The 20,614-nt window shown below is 41.7% G+C and overlaps 1 protein-coding gene across 2 annotated transcripts; it reads right to left on the bottom strand.

Annotated features, from left to right (window-relative positions):
- Nucleotides 1-343: 343 nt before the first annotated feature.
- Nucleotides 344-9,696, bottom strand: LOC140485690 (short coiled-coil protein). Of its 2 annotated transcripts, none has more exons than XM_072584106.1 (4): nucleotides 9,604-9,696; nucleotides 3,482-3,553; nucleotides 1,375-1,458; nucleotides 344-1,044 (listed from the first exon to the last, which is right to left on the bottom strand). In XM_072584106.1, the coding sequence occupies exons 1-4, from the start codon at nucleotides 9,668-9,670 to the stop codon at nucleotides 902-904; spliced, it is 366 nt and encodes a 121-aa protein (XP_072440207.1). In that variant the 5' UTR covers nucleotides 9,671-9,696; the 3' UTR covers nucleotides 344-901. The 2 variants fall into 2 exon arrangements, with proteins under 2 accessions (XP_072440207.1, XP_072440208.1); XM_072584107.1 differs by lacking the exon at nucleotides 9,604-9,696 and adding an exon at nucleotides 8,614-8,771.
- Nucleotides 9,697-20,614: the final 10,918 nt, after the last annotated feature.

The raw sequence follows: 20,614 nt of genomic DNA, 5'->3' as shown, positions 1-20,614 counted from the left end.
TGGCACATCTCAGTCAAGATCTGTTCAATTCCCTTCAGTGAACTGATAAGAAGCATCAGGAAGGTGGAGTGGGAAGACACTTTGCAAACGAGGGGTTGTTTCTTATTCAAGAATTTTCCAGAAGAATAGTCAGACTTGGAGTTAACCCTTGGCAAAAAATTGCAACAACAAAAAAAATCTTGTATTACTTGTGCCCATTTTTTTGAATAAAGATAGTTCTATGAAATTATACGCTGAAAGTAGTATATTTTTAAAGTTGAGAATTGGACATGCTACCAAAAAAAGGTAGTGTATTAAATTGAATTCAGTTAGACAAAGTTTGCCATTACAAAAACTAATATTTTATTATAGCAAATACATAACAAAAATATAGGACGACAACAACATCACTGTACACACAGGCAGCATTTACAGTTCAGCATATACAAAGTTTTAGACATACCCCTTTTACTAGTGTTACCATTACATTGCACTTTTTCCCCCTTAAATCTAAATTATGCTTTATAACTCAATCAGGTTAAACTGGGGACAACATGTGAATTGTGCTGAAGTCCCAGAACATTACAGAAGCTACAGCATGCCTTTATAGACTATACTCTCAAAATAAAAGTCCAATGTGCATAATACTAATATACAAGTTTGAAGGATTACGCTATAACATATTACTAAATGTAAACCTGTTAGCAAGGGTAAGAACTATGCTCAATAAAGTTTCCTAAAATTTTGTCCTTGAAGGAATTCAGGTTAAAAGAAAAAAAAGGAACAAAATTTTAGAAATGTATTAAATCAACACTAGTCAAATTTAGTTAGCCAAACGTTTAAGAAATTGAAGCAGATGAAGACATTTTAAGACCGAGCATGTATATACAGTTTAAAATCTGATGATCAAATCAACTAGCTGTTACTTTCGTTTGCTTTTTGTGTCTGTTGTCTGGAAAACACTAGAAGCTGACATGAGATTTTCTATATATTGCCCAAGGACTTGATTTTCAGACTTTAGTTTAAGGTTCTCTTCTTTTACAGCATCTACACGTGCAGACAGCTCTGTGTAAACAGAAGAAAATATATTAAGACTCTTACCTGATCATTAGAATATAAATACAAAAAGTTGCGGCATCGCCATGCAAATCATACCAAATAGCTTAACCTGGCACAGAAATAAACATGGCCAATTCCACCCAGCTAGAGATTTTTGTTAAGAAGGACAAAAGGAAGATAAAAAGGTTTTTTTCTAAAAGAGACAAACTTGACATTTATTTCAGAGACGGCAGAATTAAGTGGTGATAATGTTTGAAGTAAACAGGCATCTTACATTAAAAGCCAAAACCTATTCAAGTATATATTAGTAGAAATTTTCATAGCTAATTAACCTACCTTCTAAAGTGTGCTGAAGTTCCAACACTTGGTTAATCAGTCGTGTCTTCTCTTCTAAGTCTACTTCATTCTCAGGGTTAATCACTGGAAAATGATAAAATAATTACACACGTTCATAGATCAAAATCATGATTAAAAACATGAAGCAGATCAAGACTCCAAAAAAATCCATTAAAAAGTCTGAAAAAGACTCCCTTTGAGTTGCTTTCTATAGCCTTCAGTTACGATAACTCAAAATTCCTGGCTGGGGGGTGGGTAGCAGATTAACTTACCCTCGAAATGCCCAGTGGTGATCAGAGAAATCACTACCATAAATGGAACAGAGAGAACTGGAGAAGCACTCCTCCAGTCAGTGTTGGTCGTCTCTCGGATTTGCTGATTTGGTTCACTATTGACCTATCAACAAATTCAGAAGAAATATACCCAGTGATTGGAGTTAGGGTGAGAAGCAGAGTGCCAGCAGCCTGCAAGTGTACTAGGCCAGAGGGGAGACAGCGCAGCAGGGAGGAAGGTTAGCAAGGTCAGGGCCTGGGAAGCAAGACTGCAAAGTCTCCAAAAAATGTTTTCCTAAACTGCGGCAAAGCAACAGCTGATACTTGTAATGGACATTGTCAAGTGGATAATAATAAAGTAGATTAATTTCATAAAGCCTTGCAGTTAAAGGTTATCTCAAAGCACCTCTCATGCTGTGAATTATTGGACGCGAAGTGACTGTTCCAGCCAAACTTAACCATGCAGACCTCACCAATCAGCACAAACTGCATTGATGGTGATGGCCTTGTGTATATTGGTTACTTTTGGAAAAAAAGTTTTTGCCTAAGAAACTAATAGTTTCCTAGTGTTTTGGCTTTTAAGTTTAATAGAATGGTGATGGATCACATTGTTGAATTTTTCTAATTCTGCTTGAGGGAGCGAGCGCAAGAGAGAATATCCAAATACCCCATTCGTCAATACAAGTACAGCAGGGATTGTTATTGATACATGGTTAAAATTACTTAATAATGAAGACAGTGAGAGTGAAAAGGGAGCCCTTTATACAATCAATCAAGAAGAAATCTCAAAAGCAGAAAATATTTTGACTCTGTTTTGATGGTTTGCAAAGTTTCCTCATGATTGAAAGACCCACATTCTCAAAATTGCTCCGTACATACTTCCCCGTGCATGCCTACAATTTCCAAATTCACAGAGAAAAAGAAGCGGTTAGTCATTTGCCTCATTAATAGGAGGGCCAAAGGGTGACCTTCACAGAAAACTGCAACCTATACAAGTCAAAACACTTCTTCACATTGGCATTTTCACTTTAACTAGAATATTGGAGTACTGTAAAAAATCAATTAACCCCATTAAAAGATCATAATACAACCATGGCATCTACAAACACTGTCACACAAGGTGTGGTCAAGTCATAACTTATGAAAAAAGTCTTACATAGAAAAGTCTGTAAGCATGTTGTTGAGTGCAACAATCAAAACATAAATGATTCCTCAAGCTGCTTAGATAATCTTTCAATCCCTACGTTATAATCTTCAATCACAATCTCTGACCTTCTTTATATCATACTTGGGCTCAGTGCCTATAGCACATCCAAGACTTTGTCATATAAAGAAATTTAATTTTCTGATGAAGGAGTTTATAAAGCTGCAAGCAAACTAACTTAACATTAGGATTCAACATGGACATCCACGGTGACCACATTCATTCTCAATAACTCCAGTTGAAGTGCAGCCTAAGTTATAACTTTCCCTATTGAGAAAGGTAGAGGAAATTACTGTGGGCTGCTCCCACACACACATCTCAACAATCAGCTCCAGAATTCATTAACTAGCTGCCAGTTCAGAGATCACACTTAATCTCTCCATTCCACCAGTAACTCGAGTCCACACCAAACTCCGGTCAAAGACTCAGGGCAACAAAAATTAAAGATTCCCTGAGTGAAATCACAGAACATCAACTCCTGTATGAATTTCTAAGACTCCAACCATACTTCTTTATGATGTTTTGGTGAACAGAGCAGTAGCAAATATTTTATTATGGAAAGAATCCAGAATTGAGATGACTGAAATGCACTTAAAGCTCGAGCAGTTAATTCCATTTTTATAAATCATACCTTCCATATCTGCATTCATCACGAACGGGTCACTGTCGAGTTTTAAATCAGAGATGGTAGATCCAGAATCCACTAGAAAAAAAAAAGCAAAGTTATTTATAGATCCAGGAAAAAAAAAGGCATTAAAAGATGATTTTACATCAGTTCATTTCTCAGTTGATATTTATCCATTACGTAGTCCATTCAAAAGGAAGAGAAATCCCAGGTTTTATCCCTTGTCTGTTAGGTTAGCTGTCCACAGCCTGAAGCAGTGAGGATACTGCTGTTACCCAACAACACAACTCACTTGAAGTCCAAGGGATGTTCACAATGGGAAACTAACTAGTAGAGTACTGCAGGTCTCAGTGGTCACAATTATTTGCAATATATGTCAGTGATTTGAATGAGGATAGTGAAAGTACCATAGCAAAACTTGTGGATGCCAGAACAGTGGGTGGGAAGGCAAGAGACAAGGGTTAAAACAATGAAGTCTACACAGGAATACAGACACTTTAAATCAATGGGCAAATAAAACTTGGCAGGTGGAACATAATGTGGGAAAATGTGCAGGAAGAGGGGCTGAATATTAATTTAAGAGAGAAAAATTGCAGAATGCTGCAGAGGAGGATTTGGGATCCTCAAACATGAATCTCAAAAAAAAAAACTACCAAAGTTCAACAGGTAATGGGTATGGCAAAATGGTATGTTAGCCTTTAATTCAAATGGAATGGGGTATAAAATAGGGATGCCTTGCTAAAGCTATACAAAGCATTAGTTAGAATACTGTTATAGCCCCCTTACCTAAGGAAAAATATACTGGCATTGGAGGCAATTCAGAAAAAGGATTTTCTTATGAAGAGAGGCAGCATAGTTTGGATTTAGAGTTTAATAATGAGGATACCTCACTGAAAAATACAAGTGATCCTCAGTGGGCTTGACAGGGTAGACACTAAGAAGCTGTTTCTCATTATGGGAATGTTTAGAACCAGACAGTCACCCAGTTTGGAAAAAAAAAAAGAGATGAACAGGGATTTCTTCTCAGACTTTGAAATTCTTTACTGTAGAGAGCTGTGGAGGCTGGATCATTAGGCATATGCAAGGCTTAGATAGGCAATTTGAATCATCCTGGGAAAGGCAAGGGAAAAAAAAATGAAGTAGAAGATTATCAGATCAGACGTGATCTCAATAAGTCGACTCCACCATTCAAAAGGGTCTTCTGCTCCGAGGTTCATGATTCAACTAACAACTTCTCCTTACTGATCACCGTCTAGCAGCTCCTGCCAGCAAGGGAGGGCTTCAAGGCACCAATTGACAACTGGATTATTCCACTATGATGCCCTCTCAACACTAAAGTGCATGTCAGCAGTGCCTGGGCTCTAACCAGGAAGATTGCAGGCTGGGAACGTAAATGCCCTACCACCTGAGGGGCTCATACTGTAACACATCAACACCTCCCAAAACAAAGTCACCTTATTATAAAAGTATAAAACACTGGATCTTGCTTTTACAAAAGAAAAAGCTGCACTTTTCAAAACCAAGTAGCAAGCTGAAATCATACAATTGTTAACCAATGAGCTTGAAGCGTGGAGAGATAAGCTAGAGGAGGGTGGGGGTGGGGAGAAAGTATCAGAGTACAATGGGTGAGTAGGGGAGGGGATAAAGGTCATAGGTCAGGGAGGAGAGGGTGGAGTGGATAGGTGGAAAAGGAGATAGGCAGGTAGAACAAGTCTGGACAAGTCATGGGGACAGTGCGAGTTTGTTTCACGACATGGTTGAAGAGCTTCAGGGCAGAGGAAATGACCTGGGAGTTGCAATGGGAGAGGGACTCCCTGAGATTCTTGTAGAGAGAGGAGGAAAACTTCTTCAAGGCAGGCATCCTTGCAAGAGGATTCGCAGTAGGGTTAAAATCAACAAGGTAAAAACAATGACTGCAGATGCTGGAAACCAGATTCTGGATTAGTGGTGTTGGAAGAGCACAGCAGTTCAGGCAGCATCCAAAGAGCACCGAAATTGATATTTTGGGCAAAAGCCCTTCATCAGGAATAAAGGCAGTGAGCCTGAAGCGTGGAGAGATAAGCTAGAGGAGGGTGGGTGTGGGGAGAAAGTAGCATAGAGTACAATGGGTGAGTGGGGGAGGGGATGAAGGTCAGGGAGGTCTGAACTGCTGTGCTCTTCCAGCACCACTAATCCAGAATCTGGTTTCCAGCATCTGCAGTCATGGTTTTTAACCCTACTGGCGAATCCTCTTGCAAGGATGCCTGCCTTGAAGAAGTTTTCCTCCTCTCTCTACAAGAATCTCAGGGAGTCCCTCTCCCATTGCAACTCCCAGGTCATTTCCTCTGCCCTGAAACTCTTCAACCATGTCGTGAAACAAACTTGCACTGTCCCCATGACTTGTCTGGACTTGTCCTACCTGCCTATCTCCTTTTCCACCTATCCACTCCACCCTCTCCTCCCTGACCTATCACCTTCATCCCCTCCCCCACTCACCCATTGTACTCTATGCTACTTTCTCCCCACCCCCACCCCCCTCTAGCTTATCTCCCCACGCTTCAGGCTCACTGCCTTCATTCCTGATGAAGGGCTTTTCCCCGAAACGTCAATTTCACTGCTCTTTGAATGCTGCCTGAACTGCTGTGCTCTTCCAGCACCACTAAATCAAGAATCTGGTTTCCAGCATCTGCAGTCTTTGTTTTTACCTAATTGTTAAACCAATATCAATTTTTCACTCCACATAAACACAGGGCTGGATTTTACCAGAAATTGGCAGCCAGTTTTCTCTCTCTGTGACCTAGCAAGTCACAATAGCCCCAAACTTACTTTATTAACTATGAACCATGCCCCACATTGACAAAATCAGGCCAGCATCAGACAAAGGTCGTTGTGACCCCTCTGATATTTTGGGATCTCTGCTTTCAGTGCTACCTTTAAAAGGCTGTCAAATGCTGGCAGCCCAACATTATGCTGTCTGGTTTCTGACATGTGCCCCAGAGTTGGCAGATAAAAGAAAACTGGCACTCCACTTTGCGGGATAGGGACTTGAAGCTGCTGGTGGATGCAGTGGTTTAGAGGAAGGACACTTTATTCCCCCAGGGCTGGCAAACACAAGCCACAGTGCTAGGTCTTGCCAGCCTGGACAGAAGCTGCCACTGAGTCCTACTACAATATTCAAGGAAGGAAGAATGAATGGGAGGCCTGTACACAAGCCAACATTGCATATGCAGCACAGTGGGCATTTGAGAAGACATTAAAAAAAATTAGTGCAGTATTTTAACATAAACTCATCTTATTGGCCTACTTAAAATGTAGTGTGGAAAAGCCCCAGTTGATTTAATTGTTCAAATGTATAACAAGATTTTTAACTACAAACACGGAGGAAACATGAAAATATCTGATTTGCTGAGAAAATGCATAATTCCTTCACTTATTTTGAACATGAAAATGAAGTATATTGAATGAATCTTAAATGTGTTTATCCACAAAATCCAAAACTTGAGAACGTTCAGAAGGAAGCCGCATTGGCAACTTCAATAACTTTCATAAGTGTACAGACAGAATATCAGTAGGGGACAAATGACTTACCTGCCCTGTATAATTATAAACTGTTTGCCTGGGACACTGCATCATGGAAGACCACAAGGAGAATGAAAGAGTCAAACGATAAAGTTTTGAGTTGGGCATTAAAAATTTTAAGAGGACCATTTTAATCCCCCAATCCCTTAACAAATATAGCTACAGCATACATCACTGCAGAATATCCATGGTGCTTTGAAGAAAATGCACCATTTACCGCCTATCCTCAACCACCACACTCCCCATTACCACTCAGAACAGTATCAACTCAAATACAGAGGCTGAAGGAGTAGGCAATTCAACACAGTCTGCTCCACCATTTAACAGGATCCCGGTTGGTCATTAAGCTCAGGGGGGCAGCATGGTGGCTCAGTGGTTACCACTGCTGCCTCTCAGTGCCAGGGGCCTGGGTTCGATTCCCACCTTGGATGATGTCAGTGTAGAGTTTGCACATTCTCCCAATGTCTGCATGGGTTTCGTCCAGGTGCTCTGGTTTCCTCCCACAGTTCAAAGATGTGCAGGTCAGGTGAATTGGCTATGCTAAACTGCCCATAGTATTAGGTGCATTAGTCAGAGGGAAATATAGCGTAGGGTAAACGGGTCTGTGTGGATTACTCTTCGGAGGGTCGGTGTGGACTTGTTGGGCCCGAGGGCCTGTTTCCATATTGTATGGAATCTAAACAATCAATACCCAAATCCCACCTGTAACCCTTGATCCTTTTAGCCACAAGCTATATCTACCTCATTCTTGAGAGCACAATGTTTTCACCTCAACTACTATGTAGTAGTGAGTTCCACAGGCTTACCACTCCCTGGCTGAAGAAATTTCTCATCTCAATCTTGAAAAAAGGTTTACCCCTTATTCTCCAAATGTGAGCCCCAGGTCCTGCCCCACCCCACCATCAGGGACATCTTCCTGTATCTATCCTGTCCACTTTTGAGCAGCAGTTGAATTTTGCTACTCGCCCCCAGGAAGTGAGGGGGGGAAATCTGTTCAAACCCAGTCAGTACCCTGGGTGAGATCAGCGACTGTAGCTCCCTAGGCAGGATAAAGCCTGGGGCCTTGACTAGGAGTCGCCTTACGTTTCAGTTAATAAACTGACCAAGGTTTCCAGGCTTTAATCAAAATAAAAGTCAATCTCACCATGTGCTGAAACTTAATGGCAATAAGAGCAGTATTTTCTGGGGGGGGGGGAAGGAAGAAGGTATAATGCACAGGGCCAGGACTTAAACTAAAGAAGGTTTTTAAAAAGCTTTTAAAAGAGGCAGACACGGTTTTGTTACATTGAAACTAGACACAGACACTGGGATACAGTGAGAGGGCAGCTCTTGTTGAAGCTGGGTCGCAGGTTTCCCCCGAACCCACCGTGTGGAAGGGGTTTTACTCGGATCTTTCCTCCCATTCGGCAGGGTAAGGCCTAAAGTATCACCAGCTACCGGCATTTTTAAAGAGCCTTCGTTTTATTTGCGAAGAAGAGGGGGAGCTGTATTTGCAAAATAAAGGCTACTCGCGGGACCAGTGTTGCTGCTGCTGCCGCCTCCAGGTCTGGCCAGGCACCCCCCGGGAGTACAACACTTACCTTGTCCACACCAGGTACTCGGGGGCTGGAGGGGTTTATTTTAAGAAAGGCGTCGGCAATGACATAGGTTGAGAAAGGGTTTTCAGACAGATACTGAACTGAACAGGACGGCCACAAGAGGGAGAATTGGACAAACCCCAGGAAGCCAAGAAAAAGCAAACACACTGATCAGAGGGAGAAGAAATAGGTTTCCTGTTCACTAACACACACACAAACATACAACCTTCTTAAAAAAAAATAAACTGACCACCTCTATGGTTTCATTGGAGAGAAGACACGTTTCTAAACTGCTCATGGAAAAAAATGTGAACACTTTAATAAAAAAAAGTTAAATCCAATATTGCCACATTTCACTTGTTTAATGATTAACTGGGTGACATGTTAAGGCGAGAAATTCAGTTGTTAAGTTTCTAAACCGTCGATATTGACTTTTCTACGTTCAAACCGCATTTGTTTCCCCAGCTGGAAATCACGAGGATAGGCAAATACATCCGGTCAATACTGTTTGCAACATCTACAAGTAACTTTTGTCAAACAGACTTTTTCTTTTCCAACTTGGCAGTTGGCTGCTTGAGTATAAACAAGATGGGATTTTTTTTCCCAAAAAAAAAAGGTGAAATCGTTGATTCGAGTCAAAAAGAGCATTCTTGCGTTGCTTCAGAGCCACAAATACCTCTGACATCGACTGTCTGATCAACATTGGCTGAACTCAACGTGATCCACTTGTCTGCACCAATAGTTAGTGAAACCGCTGAAGAGAATAATGGTACAGGGTGTTTTTAACTCCTTAACGCTCAAATAATATTTGTATATTGTTTTGCGCCTCCTTCAAAAGATGCATCAACCCTTAAATCTAAAGCAACGGAACTGCTTTTTTTTTGGAAAAAAAAGCAAAGTCAAACATTCAATCCCATCAGGAAAAAAAGGTCTCTATTCTTCTCCATTCTCTGTGCACTCTGAGTTACCAGTTAATCATAAACTCGACTTTACCCGAATCATCAGTTAAAGAAATGGTGGTGAACACGCTATCGTCTTCAGTACTCCCAGTTTGATCCATGCCCAACAGCAAAACAAAGTCCCGGTCACGACAGCGGAGTCAAAAATGACTTATTCAAGACGTGCCGGTCTTATTTCAACGGCATGGTTGCCCAGACTGAATAACTGAAACCTGAACGGCTCCCTTTCCCCGATACCTGATCTGCTGCATGGGGTTAGCTCTTCCAGAAATTGTTATGAACAGAGCATAAAATTTAATGACTTTGGAAAAGGCTTGACTAAACAAGACAGTGCTTTCGGTATCCTCCCTCTGTTTATTCTCCTATCTTTAATTGGATAGTAAATTAGTAATGCTTATTGGCCGAAGGTCGTCTTTCAATGTTGTAAAAACTCTGACTCACTCCATGACATTAATTCTGATAGATGGGAGGGGAGCTGCTTTGGCCTATGTCAGTACCAATAATATAGGTAGAAAGCGGAAAGAGGGAATGTGAGCAGCTCGAGGTTAAATTAAAAAGCAGAACCAAAAAGGTAATGATCTTCAGATTACTACCTGAGCCACGAGCTAATTGAAACAGAGTCAACAAGATGAAAGAGATAAACACTTGGCTCAAAGCTTGGTGTGGGAGAAATGGATTTGAATTCATGGGACATTGGCACCAGGATTGGGGAAAGAGGGAGAGGTTCCAACGGAATCAGGCTTCGACCAGATTCCTGGTGAATCACATAACTAGGGTCTTTAACCTAAATGATTGGGGGTGGTTTAGTTGCATGGAAAATTATAAAATCCAAGATAAAGGGGAAGTTCGGAATCCAGTTAGTGATTGGATTAATTGTTTCCAGAAAATAAATGGAAATGACAAAATTTATGATCGTCATGTTGTAGCAAGGAGCCATAAAAGTGTAGGGAAACTCGATAATAGAACAAAATTAAAGGCTTTGTATCGTTATACATGAAGCATTAGCAATAACATAGATGAACTGATGGTGCAAATCGAGGTAAATCAAGGTCACAGGACTTCAACTAGTTGAAGGAGGGTGGCACAGGAGAGGTTATTAAAATTTACACAACAAGTAACAGGACAGAGAATGTGGAAATGATCAGGAATCTAACTTCAGGCACAGCTGCTAAGGGTAAAACTATGAGAAGGGTGAAGGGGGGTGTCAACGCAGGACTGAGGGTGTTGTACTTAAATGCGCGCAGTATACGAACAAGATAAATGAGCTTGTAGCACAGATTGAAATTGGCAAGTAGGATGTTGTGAATATCACAGAGATCTGGCTTCAACTAAATATCCAAGAGCACACGTCCTGGCAAAAGGATAGGCAGATGAGCAGAGGGGACAGGATTGTCTTGTTAGTAGTAAATGAAATTAAATTGATAGCAAACGGTGATTATAAGGTCAGAAAGTGTAGAATCTGTATAGGTAGGGTTGAGGAATCGCATAGGAAAGAATCCCTGATGGGAGTTGTGCACAGGCCTCCTAGCAGTAGTCAGGATATCAAGCAGAAAATAACTCAGGTCATAGAAAAGGTACGTAAGAATGGCATTATTACAATAATCATGGGGGACTTCAGTATGCAGCTGGACTGGGAAAATCAAGTTGGTAGTGGATCTCAAGAAAATAATTTGAGGAATGTCTACAAGATGGTTATTTGGAGCAGCTTTAGGTAGGGCTCACTAGTAAGCAAGAATTCTGGATTCTTGTAATGAGGCAAACTTGATTAGGAAGGTGAGGGTGAAGGAACCCCAAGAGGGCAGTGACTATAATATGATAGAATGTGCCCTGCAGTTTGAGAGACAATAGACAATAGACAATAGATGCAGGAGTAGGCCATTCTGCCCTTCGAGCCTGCACCGCCATTCAATATGATCATGGCTGATCATTCCTAATCAGTATCCTGTTCCAGCCTTATCTCCATACCCCTTGACTCCACTATCTTTAAGAGCTCTATCCAATTCTTTCTTAAAAGAATCCAGAGACTGGGCCTCCACTGCCCTCTGGGGCAGAGCATTCCACACAGCCACCACTCTCTGGGTGAAGTAGTTTCTCCTCATCTCTGTCCTAAATGGTCTACCCCGTATTTTTAAGTTGTGTCCTCTGGTTCGGCACTCCCCCATCAACGGAAATATGTTCCCTCCTGCCAGAGTGTCCAGTCCTTTCATAAGCCTATACGTTTCAATCAGATCCCCTCTCAGTCTTCTAAACTCAATGGTATACAAGCCCAGTCGCTTCAGTCTTTCCGTGTAAGGCAATCCTGCCATTCCAGGAATTGACCTCGTGAACCTACGCTGCACTCCCTCAATAGCCAGAATGTCTTTCCTCAAATTTGGAGACCAGAACTGTACACAGTACTCCAGGTGTGGTCTCACCAGGGCCCTGTACAGCTGCAGAAGCACCTCTTTGCTTCTATACTCAATCCCTCTTGTTATGAAGGCCAGCATGCTATTAGCCTTCTTCACGACCTGCTGTACCTGCATGCTTGCCTTCATTGACTGGTGGACAAGAACACCCAGATCTCTCTGAACAGCCCCTTTACCTAATTTGATACCATTGAGGTAGTAATCTGCCTTCCTGTTCTTGCCACCAAAGTGGATAACCAGACATTTATCCACATTAAACTGCATCTGCCATGCATCTGCCCACTCACCTAACTTGTCCAGGTCACCCTGTAATCCCCTAACATCCTCATCACATTTCACCCTACCACCTAGCTTTGTGTCATCAGCAAATTTGCTAATGTTATTGCTGATACCATCTTCTATATCATTTACATATATTGTAAAAAGCTGCGGTCCCAGCACGGATCCCTGCGGTACCCCACTGGTCACTGCCTGCCATTTCGAAATGGAGCCGTTAATCACTACCCTTTGTTTCCTATTAGCCAACCAATTCTCTATCCAATCTAGTACTTTGCCCCCAATCCCGTGCGCCCTAATTTTACTCACTAACCTCTTGTGTGGGACTTTATCAAAAGCTTTCTGAAAGTCCAGGTACAGTACATCCACTGGATCTCCCTCGTCCATCTTCCGAGTTACATCCTCAAAAAATTCAAGAAGATTAGTCAAGCATGATTTCCCCTTCATAAATCCATGCTGACTCTGTCCTATCCTGTTACTATTATCCAGATGTGCCGTAATTTCATCCTTTATAATAGACTCCAGCATCTTTCCCACCACTGAGGTCAGACTAACTGGTCTATAATTTCCTGCTTTCTCCCGCCCACCCTTCTTAAAAAGTGGCACAACATTAGCCGCCCTCCAATCCTCAGGAACTAACCCCGATTCTATTGAACTCTGGAAAATAATCACCAGCGCATCCACGATTTCCCGAGCCACCTCCTTCAGTACCCTGGGATGCAGGCCATCAGGTCCCGGAGACTTATCAACCTTCAGACCTAACAGTCTCTCCAACACCAAATCCTGGCAAATAGAAATTCCCTTAAGTTCAGGTCCTTCAGCCACTGTTACCTCAGGGAGATTGCTTGTGTCTTCCCCAGTGAACACAGATCTGAAGTACCCATTTAATTCCTCTGCCATTTCTTCGTTCCCAGTAATATATTCCCCTGCTTCTGTCTTCAAGGGCCCAATTTTTGTCCTAACCATTTTTTTGCCTTGGACATACCTAAAAAAGCTTTTACTATCCTCCTTTATATTCTTGGCCAGTTTACCTTCGTACCTCATTTTTTCTCTGTGTATTTCCTTCTTACTAATCCTCTGTTGTTCTTTAAAAGCTTCCCAGTCCTCCGTTTTCCCGCTTATCTTCGCTAAGTTATACTTTTTCTCTTTTAACCTTATATGTTTCTTTACTTCCCTTGTCAGCCACGGCCGCCCATGTCTCCTCCTGGGATCTTTCTTCCTTTTAGGAATGAACTGATCCTGCATCTTCTGCATTATACACAGAATTATCTGCCATTGTTCCTCCACTGTCATCCCTGTTAAGGTATTAAACCATTGAACTTTGGCCAGTTGCTCCCTCATAGCTCCATATTTCCCTTTATTCAACTGAAATATTGTCACTTCAGATTGTACCCTCTCCCTCTCAAATTGCAGATTGAAGCTTATTGTATTATGGTCACTACTTCCCAATGGCTCCTTCACTTCGAGGTCACTGACCAATTCTGGTTCGTTACACAATACCAGATCCAGAATCGCCTTATCCCTGGTCGGCTCCAGCACCAGCTGCTCTAAAAATCCATCTCTGATGCACTCCACAAAGTCTCTTTCTTGAGGCCCGATACCATCCTGATTCTCCCAGTCTACCTGCATGTTAAAATCCCCCATAACAACTGTAGTAACATCTTTGCGACAAGCCAATTTCAGCTCCTGATTCAACTTACCTCCAACATCCAGACTACTGTTTGGGGGCCTGTAGATGACTCCCATGAGGGTCTTTTTACCCTTAGTGTTTCGAAGCTCTATCCACACTGACTCTACATCCCCTGACTCTAGGTCCGCCCGCGCAAGGGACTGAATATCCTCCCTTACCAACAAGGCCACCCCACCCCCTCTGCCCGTCAGTCTATCCTTACGATAACACATGTAGCCTTGAATATTCATTTCCCAGGCCCTGTCCCCATGAAGCCACGTCTCAGTTATCCCCACAATATCGTATCTGCCAATTTCCAAAAGAGCCTCAAGCTCATCCACCTTGTGTCTAATGCTTCGTGCATTCATATATGAGGAGAAACTGAATCAGATGCAACAGTATTACAGTTGAATAAAGTAAACACAAAGACATGAGGGAGGAACTGGCCAGGGTGGATTGGAAGGGGAGCCTAGCAGGGAGGATTACATTCCCTACAGTATGGAAACAGGCCCTTTGGCCCAACATGTCCACACCGACCCTCCAAAGAGTAACCCTCCCAGACCCATTCCCCTAACCTATATTTCCCCCTGACAAATGCGCCTATCACTATGGGCAATTTAGTGTGGCCAGTTCACCTGTACCTGCACATCTTTGGATTGTGGGAGGAAACCAGAGCAGTCGGAGGAAACCCACACAGACATGGGGAGAATGTGTAAACTCCACACAGACAGTCACCCGAGGCTGGAATCAAACTCGGGTTCCTGGCGCTGTGTGGCAGCAGTGCTAACCACTGAACTGCCGTGTTGCCCAAGATAATGGAGCAGCAATGTTTGTGGGAGTAATTCAGGAGACACGGCAGAAATTCATTCCAAGGAAGACGAGACAGAGTAAGAAGAGACATTCCTGATGAAGGGCTTTTACCCGAAATGTTGACTCTCCTGCTCCTCAGATGCTGCCTGACTGGCTGTGCTTTCCCAGCATCACATTCTCGACTCTGATCTCCAGAATCTGCAGTCCTCATTTTCTCCATACTAAAGGGGAGGACAAGGCAAGCGTGGCTGGCAGGGGAAGTCAGGGACAGCATTAAAGCAAAAGAAAAAACATACAATATGGTGAAGCTCAGAAGGAAGCCTTTAAAAACCAGCTTTTAAAAATGCCAATAAGAGACAAAAAAATTAAAAAGGAGGGTAAGCCAGCTGGTAATATAAAATCATATAGTAAAATAAAAGAAGATTTCTTTTAGATATATAAAAGATAAGAGAGAGTGAAGAATGGACAATGGAGTGCTGGAAAATGAGGCTGGAGAAGTAGTAAAGGGGAACAATGATGTGGCGGAGGAACTGAGTAGGTATTTTTGCACCAGTCTTTACAGTGGATGATATCAGCAGCATACCAAACGTTCAAGAGAGTCAGGGGACAGAGACGAATAACAAAAACAGAAATTAGTGGAAAAACTCAGCAGGTCTGGCAGCATGTGTAGAGAGAAAGCAGGGCTTTCTGAAGAAGGGTCACTGGACTGGAAATGTTAACTCTGCTTTGTCTCCACAGTGTGGAGGTGCCGATATTGGAGTGGGGTGGGCAAAGTCAGAAGTCATATGACACCAGGTAATAGTCCAGCAGGTTTATTTAAAATCACAAGCTTTCATAGCACTCATCCCTGATAAAGGGCTCCGACCCGAAACGTTGATTTCCCTGCTCCTCCGGTGCTGCCTGACCTGCTGTGCTCTTCCAGCAACACACTCTCAGCACTGCTCCTTTGTCAGCTCCAAAAGCTTGTGATTTCAAATAAACCTGTTGGACTATAACCTAGTGTCGTGTGACTTCTCACTCTCTCCACAGATGGTGCTAGACTTGCTGAATTTTTCCAGCAATTTCTGTTTCTGGTTTCCAGCATCTGCAGTTCTTTGGCTTTTTGGCAGAGGTGAGTGTAGTGGCCATTACTAAGGATAAGGTGCTGGTGAAGCTGAAAGGCCTGTAAGTTGATAGATCACCTGGACCAGTTGGACAACACCTCAGAGTTCTGAAGGAGATAGCTGATGAGATTGTGGAGGCACTGGAGTCAGGGAGGGTCCCAAATGACTGGAAAATGGCTAATATAACACTTCTGTTTATGAAAGAAGGGAGGCAGAAGACAGGAATTTATAGGCTGGTTAGCCTGACTTTGGCATTGGTAAGATTTTCGAGTCCATTATTAAGGAAGAGATTGCAGAGTACTTGGAACAACATGGTAAACTAGGGGTGAGTCAGCATAGCTTTTCAAGGGGAGGTCATGTCTGACAAATCTCTTAGAATTGTGTGAGAAGGTAATGGACAAGTTTGACAGGAGTTGCACAGGAGGCTACAAGACAAAACAAGAACCCATGATGTTAAGGTCAAAGTACTGGAATGGTTAGAGGGTTGGCTGACTGGCAAAGGGCAGAGATTAGGGATAAATGTGTCTTTTTCAGGATGGTAGCCAGTGACTAGTGGAGTTCTGCAAGTGCTGGGACTGGAACTATTCACATTCTACATTAATAATCCAAATGAAGTAACTGAGGGCATCTTTGCTAAGTTTGCAGATGATACAAAGATAGGTAAAGGGACATGTAGTGAGGAAGCAGGGAGGCTACAGAAGGACTTGGACAGGCTAGGAAAGTGTGCAAAGATGTGACAGGTGAAGTACAATGTAAATTCACAAATCTGTAGTTCAAAGGGATTTAGGAGCCCTAGTTTACAATTGTTTTAAGGTTAACATGCAAGTTCAGTTGGCAGTTAAGAAGGTAAATGCATTCATTTTGAGAGGGCTAGAATAGAAGGGCAGGAATGTACAGCTAAGACTGTATAAGGCTCTGGTCAGACCACGTTTGGAATCTTGTGAGCAGTGTACAAGAATGATCTCAAGGATGAAGGGCTTGTCATATGAGGAGCAGTTGAGGACTCTAGGTCTGTACTCAATGGAGTTTAGAAGGATGAGGGGGGGTCTCATTGAAACTTGCAGAATACTAAAAGGCCTGGATATGGTGGACCTGGAGAAGATGTTTCCACCAGTAGGAGATACTCATACCTTAGGCTAAAGCCTCAGGGTGAAGGCACAACCCTTTAGAAATAAGATGAGGAGGAATTTCCTCAGCCATAAGGAACACATTGCTATAGAAGGCTAGGGACACCAAGTCATTAATGGTATAAAGACAGGGAGAGATAGGTTCTTGATCAGTAAAGGGATCAAAGATTATGGAAAGGAAGCAAAAGAATGAGGTTAAGAAACATATCAGCCATGACCAAATGGTGGAGCAGATTGACTGGGTCATATGGACTAGTACTGCTCCTATATTTTATGGTCATGAGCCACATCATTCCACAAATATTTAGCTTCTGTGCTTTCAGATGTATTGGATATCTCCCATTTCTGGAATGATTCAACAGCATCTCCACTGTGATTTTATCCAGGTCTCCTAGGTCTTTACAAAAAACTCACACAGAGCTGCTAACTTCAGAGCCATCAGCTAACACCTTCAATGAATGTCTTCTCTTCACCAACTATGCAATCATTCCACATTTTTTTTTCAATGCTATCCTTAAAGGATTTATCTAGAGAGACATCCAATGATCGAACAAGGTTGTGTAGATCAATGCGAATCACCACAATGTGAAATATTGTGATCTAACGTTAGTAGCATAATCAACAAACTGATCTGAAAATGTCGCAGATGGAGAGAAATTGTGCTTTATGTAATGGTCCTGGTCAGAAATTCCAAACTTCTTTCAGCCTCATATTTTCAAGCCACCTTCCTCCATCCATTCATTATCAAAACATGGACAACTCTCCTTTTAAGACTCGCTACCTTGTCAGAATGTCATGGACAAAAGGGTATTAGGGGTGATGTTAAATTATCATAACTGTTTTAGGATTACGAAGGGAAAAGCAGAGTATTGTTTGATTTATTCCTTTCCCTTTTAACTACCAATTGAAGGGTGTTCCTTCAATTTTTCTTTGGATATAAGTTATAGAAAGAAACTCAGTGAAATTCGTTAATATGAAGTTAAAGGTATGGACTCTGGGGAACTTCTTTGCTATTCCATGCACACGCACTCAAAAGCACACAAGGAATAAAAGACAAAAGGACAGGAGCTCAGACAGGTTAAAAATTACAAGTTTTAATAAATACACAGGTACAACAGTCATTGTACCAGCTTCCACCACTTCCTCTGGTAGCTCATTCCATACATGCAGCATCCTCTGCATGAAAAATCTGCCCTTTAGGTCCTTTTAAAATCTTTCCCCTCTCATCTTAAACTACAAATCAGTTTACACGAGTTACAATGTTCAGGAGGTTATAGCCAATCATTTTTTCCTCAGTGAACTGGGTCCAAGTTCACTGGGCATATTTTTCCTTCTTGCAGGCAAAAAAAGTGTAGGTTTCTTTCCAACAAGTTACTTGGAGACAGAGATGGAGGAGCCAAAGTCAGTAGCAAACTCAGCCTGCAGTCCTGCCCTCCCTCTTGGAGGTCAAACAGTAACTGTCTTACCATCCCAAGATTGTATAGCTAAGCAATCAACAAGCCAATTTCAGACATGTGACAAAGATAGGCATTTCAGTGGTCCAGTTGGAAGATTGTTAAGCTTTATTTCCCACTGCATAGAGGCCGGTATCCTTTATTTACTTGTGCAGCCAGCCTGCAGTCAGTTCCCTGAACTGAAGAGATTCTAAATCCCCTGTTAACATTCATCAGACTACTTAATGTTAATGACAGTCAACTTAATGTCAATTAGGTTAACAGCCCCTATTCAGGACCTCGTAGTCAGTGAGGTCCACCTGGTTCTGATCACTACACCCCTCATCAGAGTTTCCATTGCAAGGTGATGAGGTTCCAGTAAAACCATTAATATCGTATGAATCTTGATGATTTCCTTCATCTACAAGGGGCTGGAAGCAGATGACTTGTCTCCAACTCCTTTGTGTCAGCTTTAGCTGAGGATTCTGGGGTTCCAAAGCCTCAGCCATTTGATGAGTCCATTTTTAAATGAAACAACATTTGAGCCGCCACATATAATGGAGCCTACAATTTTCTTTGGTGTTTCTCTGCTATCTAGCCATGACAGCTTTTTTTTTGACTATCACCATTGTCTTAAGTTTTGTTCCATCAGACATATACAACAGCACAATGATGAATCACCTCTTCAACTGATTCCCTAGCACCATTTACTCTGCAATTTGGTATGGACTCCAATACCATGGATTCTCAAGCAGCTGCACAATTATTTCTCTACTCTGCAACCTCAACAAATTTATGTTTTAACTAGGCCATGCATCTACCATTCTTTCTAGAGTCTAGGTTGTCATATCTGAGGGTGAAATTGGTGGAAATGCAGTACTCACCACTGAAGTTGTATCCTTGACATCAAATGTTGAGGTGCACAGACATGAGGAGCTAAACAGTAATTTTCAAACATAAAGGTGAATATGACTGCAGCAGTGGGTGAGTGGTAAATAAAAAATAGTTTGGATTCTTTGACCTAAAGGATAGGAGTCAACTTTTATTCAAGATCAACCATTACCTAAGTTTGTAGAGTATTAGCTCATGCTTTTACAAATGTGATTTGATTTTGTTCCAAATTGTGACTGTCAACATTTCTCTATCATTGACATTAAGCTGACTGTAATTGCTGGATCAATTTCATTTTTGTTTTTTAAACAGAGGTATAATATTTGCAAACCAGCACTCCTCTGGCATTACCCCACTATCCAAGGAGGATTGGGAACCTATGGACATAAGATCCACTATTTCACCTTACGTTCTTTTGATGATGTTCCTATGATGAATCACATCTGAACTGGATGATCTTAATACATTGTCAGCTACCAACCGCTTAAGTACTTTCTCTTTAACTAATTTTTTTTTGTTTGATCTATTATTACTACTGCCTTCTCCTTCATTGCTTCACAGGCAGAATTCTAGATGTTGTCCTTCTTGGTCCAACATCTGTCCAACTTTAACTTCCACTTTGTTATTTATATGTTTATGTGAAACATCAAGGGTCCCCTTTTATGTTAGCCAGTAAACTACTTTCGTGCTCTCTCTTTACTTCTCTTACTGTTTCTTTTCTTGTTGGTCTGGAAAGACACCAATCACAAAGTTCTCCTGTACATTTTTCACAATTTCTCCCCACCTTTGCTCCTTACTCTACCCCAAACAATGTCACAATATCATAGAATATATGGTCTAGAAGGAGGCTATTCAGGTATTGAATCTGCACCAACTCCATAGAAAGCAATCCAGTTAGTTCCACTGACCTGTGCTTTCCACGTATCCATGTAATTTTCTTTCTTCTTCAAGCGTTAATCCAGTTTCCTTTTGAAAGCTACAATTTGATCACTTTCCATCAGGCAATGCTTTCCACCACAGCTTGTGAAGTTTTTCAGAATCAGAGTATTGCTGAAAAAAGACATGTGTTGCCAAAGAATTTTGACTTGCACACATCAGGACAGATCCAAGAATGCCAAATTTGAAACAGTCACAACAGTTCATACATCATCTTTATACATCATCTGTCATCTGCCACGTGACTGCCAATTTCACCAAATGATCTAGATCCTTTTGAAATCTATTACTGGCTTCCTGACTGTTCACATTTCCAGGAGTTGTATCATCAGTAAATTTCAAAGCTGCCCTGTATCCTGAAATTCAATTCATTAACATATATCAAAAACAGCAGC

Source organism: Chiloscyllium punctatum, chromosome 14 (assembly GCF_047496795.1).
Source record: "Chiloscyllium punctatum isolate Juve2018m chromosome 14, sChiPun1.3, whole genome shotgun sequence".
Taxonomy (NCBI): Eukaryota; Metazoa; Chordata; class Chondrichthyes; order Orectolobiformes; family Hemiscylliidae; genus Chiloscyllium; species Chiloscyllium punctatum.
This window is presented reverse-complemented; position numbering and strand designations above follow the sequence as displayed.